The sequence below is a fragment of the Penaeus japonicus genome, unplaced genomic scaffold, assembly GCF_977035675.1.
Source record: "Penaeus japonicus unplaced genomic scaffold, GWHDUDI00000001_assembly GWHDUDI00000022, whole genome shotgun sequence".
NCBI lineage: Eukaryota > Metazoa > Arthropoda > Malacostraca > Decapoda > Penaeidae > Penaeus > Penaeus japonicus.
Genome location: NW_028234424.1, coordinates 11432565 through 11435064, shown reverse-complemented (window position 1 = coordinate 11435064; position 2500 = coordinate 11432565). Strand labels below are relative to the sequence as shown.

The 2500-nt window shown below is 38.5% G+C and overlaps 1 protein-coding gene across 1 annotated transcript in view; it reads right to left on the bottom strand.

Moving 5' to 3' along the window:
* LOC122267969 (lactosylceramide 1,3-N-acetyl-beta-D-glucosaminyltransferase A) overlaps positions 1–2500 on the bottom strand; it is an 8566-nt gene that overhangs the window by 746 nt on the left and 5320 nt on the right. The window contains exons 4-6 of the mRNA XM_086549215.1: positions 1961–2149; positions 1040–1144; positions 1–617 (exon numbers count right to left, since the gene is read on the bottom strand). The exon at positions 1–617 is cut by the window's left edge and continues 746 nt beyond it. Of these exons, the coding sequence (XP_086405341.1) occupies positions 276–617; positions 1040–1144; positions 1961–2149 (636 nt within the window). The 3' untranslated portion in view covers positions 1–275. The remainder of the gene's footprint in view (positions 618–1039; positions 1145–1960; positions 2150–2500) is intronic.

The window sequence follows — 2500 nt, the reverse complement described above, 5'->3', positions numbered from 1 at the left end:
CTTATTGTTGTTGTTTTTTAATATTCATTCTATGTTTTCAAATCAATCTACATTTCCACTTAGCATTGTTTTAAATCTTACACATTGTGCTGTGGAGTTCTACGTGAAGAATATCTAGCATCCTCTTAGTGATGCCAAAAGCAATTACAAAAAAATCACTTGAAATTCTTGTCGCAAGACTGTCCTTGGATATGGGGAACAAAATAGATTAAATGCTTGCACTAATGCTTTTTTTCAGTTGGGTTGCCGTGATTGCATTCGGCAACTAATGAGAACTAAATTTCATTTGTTTGAGCGTCGATGTCATTTCCTACAGTGAGTGGTCGTGTGTTGTTAAGGATGCGTTCCCAAGCTATTTGCATTGACGCCAAGGCTTCAATTAAAAATATGCACTTTCCTTCATACAACTCTGAAGACAATTCTGTTATGTAAAGATCATTTATCGCGACATGTTGAAGTTCTGCTACTCTTGCCACCATCCCAGTCAGGAACAAGTCTTCTATCCACACAAAGGAAGCAAGAGGTACGTGATCCCAGAGCTGCCTGAGTGCTGCTCTTTCAATGATGTAGGCTGCACCGACGGTATATGGCGGGAAGGTATCGGCGGGGTATTCGTCCTGTGGAGATTTAAAAGGAATTGTCTCGTTAACCTATCTAACATTAACAATCATCAACAGTAGGAACTTTATCACAGCTAACATTAACAATCATCAACAGTAGGAACTTTATCACAGCATGCCAGGGTATTTTCCTGATGCATGAATTAGCGCATTGGAACTAAAATTCCACCTTATGTAAGTTGCTTTGCTTGTGTACATCAACTGCACATTTAGGAGTTGAACCATCAGGACAATAATAAAAGACCTCGGAAAAAGTCACTGGAATACTTTGAATATGGTCTTGTTCTAACTTGCTGAAATATAAGGTCACGTCTCCAGCATGAGCAACTGCACGGAGATAACAAGGTGGTGATGCAGGAACGGGGCACACAATGCAGTCGTTCCCCAAATGAAAACTTCTTTTGAGCACAGAGACTCACCTTCGTCACCGCCCATCGACCTTCTCTATGAGGGTAGGAATAAGCTATGAAACTTCCGTATATTCTCCCAACACTCGGATGTTCCCCTTTGACTTCCGGGGCGGCCTTTGGGAGATAAATCATTGCATTGTATTCAGTATTATTCACTCCTGACATCAGACACTGATACTTCTAATACACGGGAGAGAATCTATATATATACATACATACAGATATATATATACATATATATAGATATATATATATTTATGTACATATGGATATATATATGTATATGTACATATATATATGTTATATATATATGTACATATACATATTTAAATATATATATATAAATATAAATATATATATATATATATAAATATATATATATACAAATTTTACCTCCCTGACCGGGACTCGAACCCCCGCCGTAAGATTGACAGGTACAGTGGTGAGACCGATCGGCTACTCGACCCGCTAAATGAATTGTCCAACCCGACGCCTTATGAGACGTCATGGAACTTACCTATTTGCTCGAGGGAATTGTCCGTGAAAATTCGCTATCACTGCTCTGCTAAGAGCACATAGGTAAGTTCCATGATGTCTCATAAGGCGTCTGGTTGGACAATTCTTTTACGGGTCAAGTAGCCGATCGGTCTCTCCACCGTACCTGTCAATCTTGCGGCGTGGGTTCGAGTCTCGTGTGTGTGTGTGTGTGTAGGCGTGTGTGTGTGTGTGTGTGCGTGTGTGTGTGTGTGCGTGTGTGTACAAGTATGTCTACACATATGGCCATCACCTATATGAATCAATCATCGTTTGATTGTTACTAGGGGGGGGGGGGCATACTGTCGGAGGGATCACTGTCCGCAATAGTACACAAGGAAATATGATTCAACGCATTCTAAGGGAATGGGCATGGCATGATTAATGTAATTTTACCTGTGGCTTAAGCTCGTGAAAAAATCTTTGCAGATTGAACGGGTTGACGACCACGTCATCGTCCACCTTCATGGCGAAAGGGACGTCGGGGCAGCGGGTCACGGCCCACGACAGCCACGCGATGGTCTTGTAGGTCAGGTTTCTGCCGAAGTTCGGGCGAGCGTCACATGGGTTGAGGGCACGGGATTTCTTTAAGACTCATGGAACATGTGTTATAATCACACGAACATGCAGGCACACACACACACACACACACACACACTCGCATATATATATATATATATATATATATATATATATATATATATATATATATATATATATATATATATATATATATATATATATATATATATACATATACATACATATATACATATGTGTGTGTGTGTGTCTATGTGTGTGTGTGTAATTTTATATATATGTATACATATAAATATATGTACACACACACACACTCATATATATGTGTATGGATATATATATATATATATATATATATATATATATATATATATATATATATATATTAAAAATATA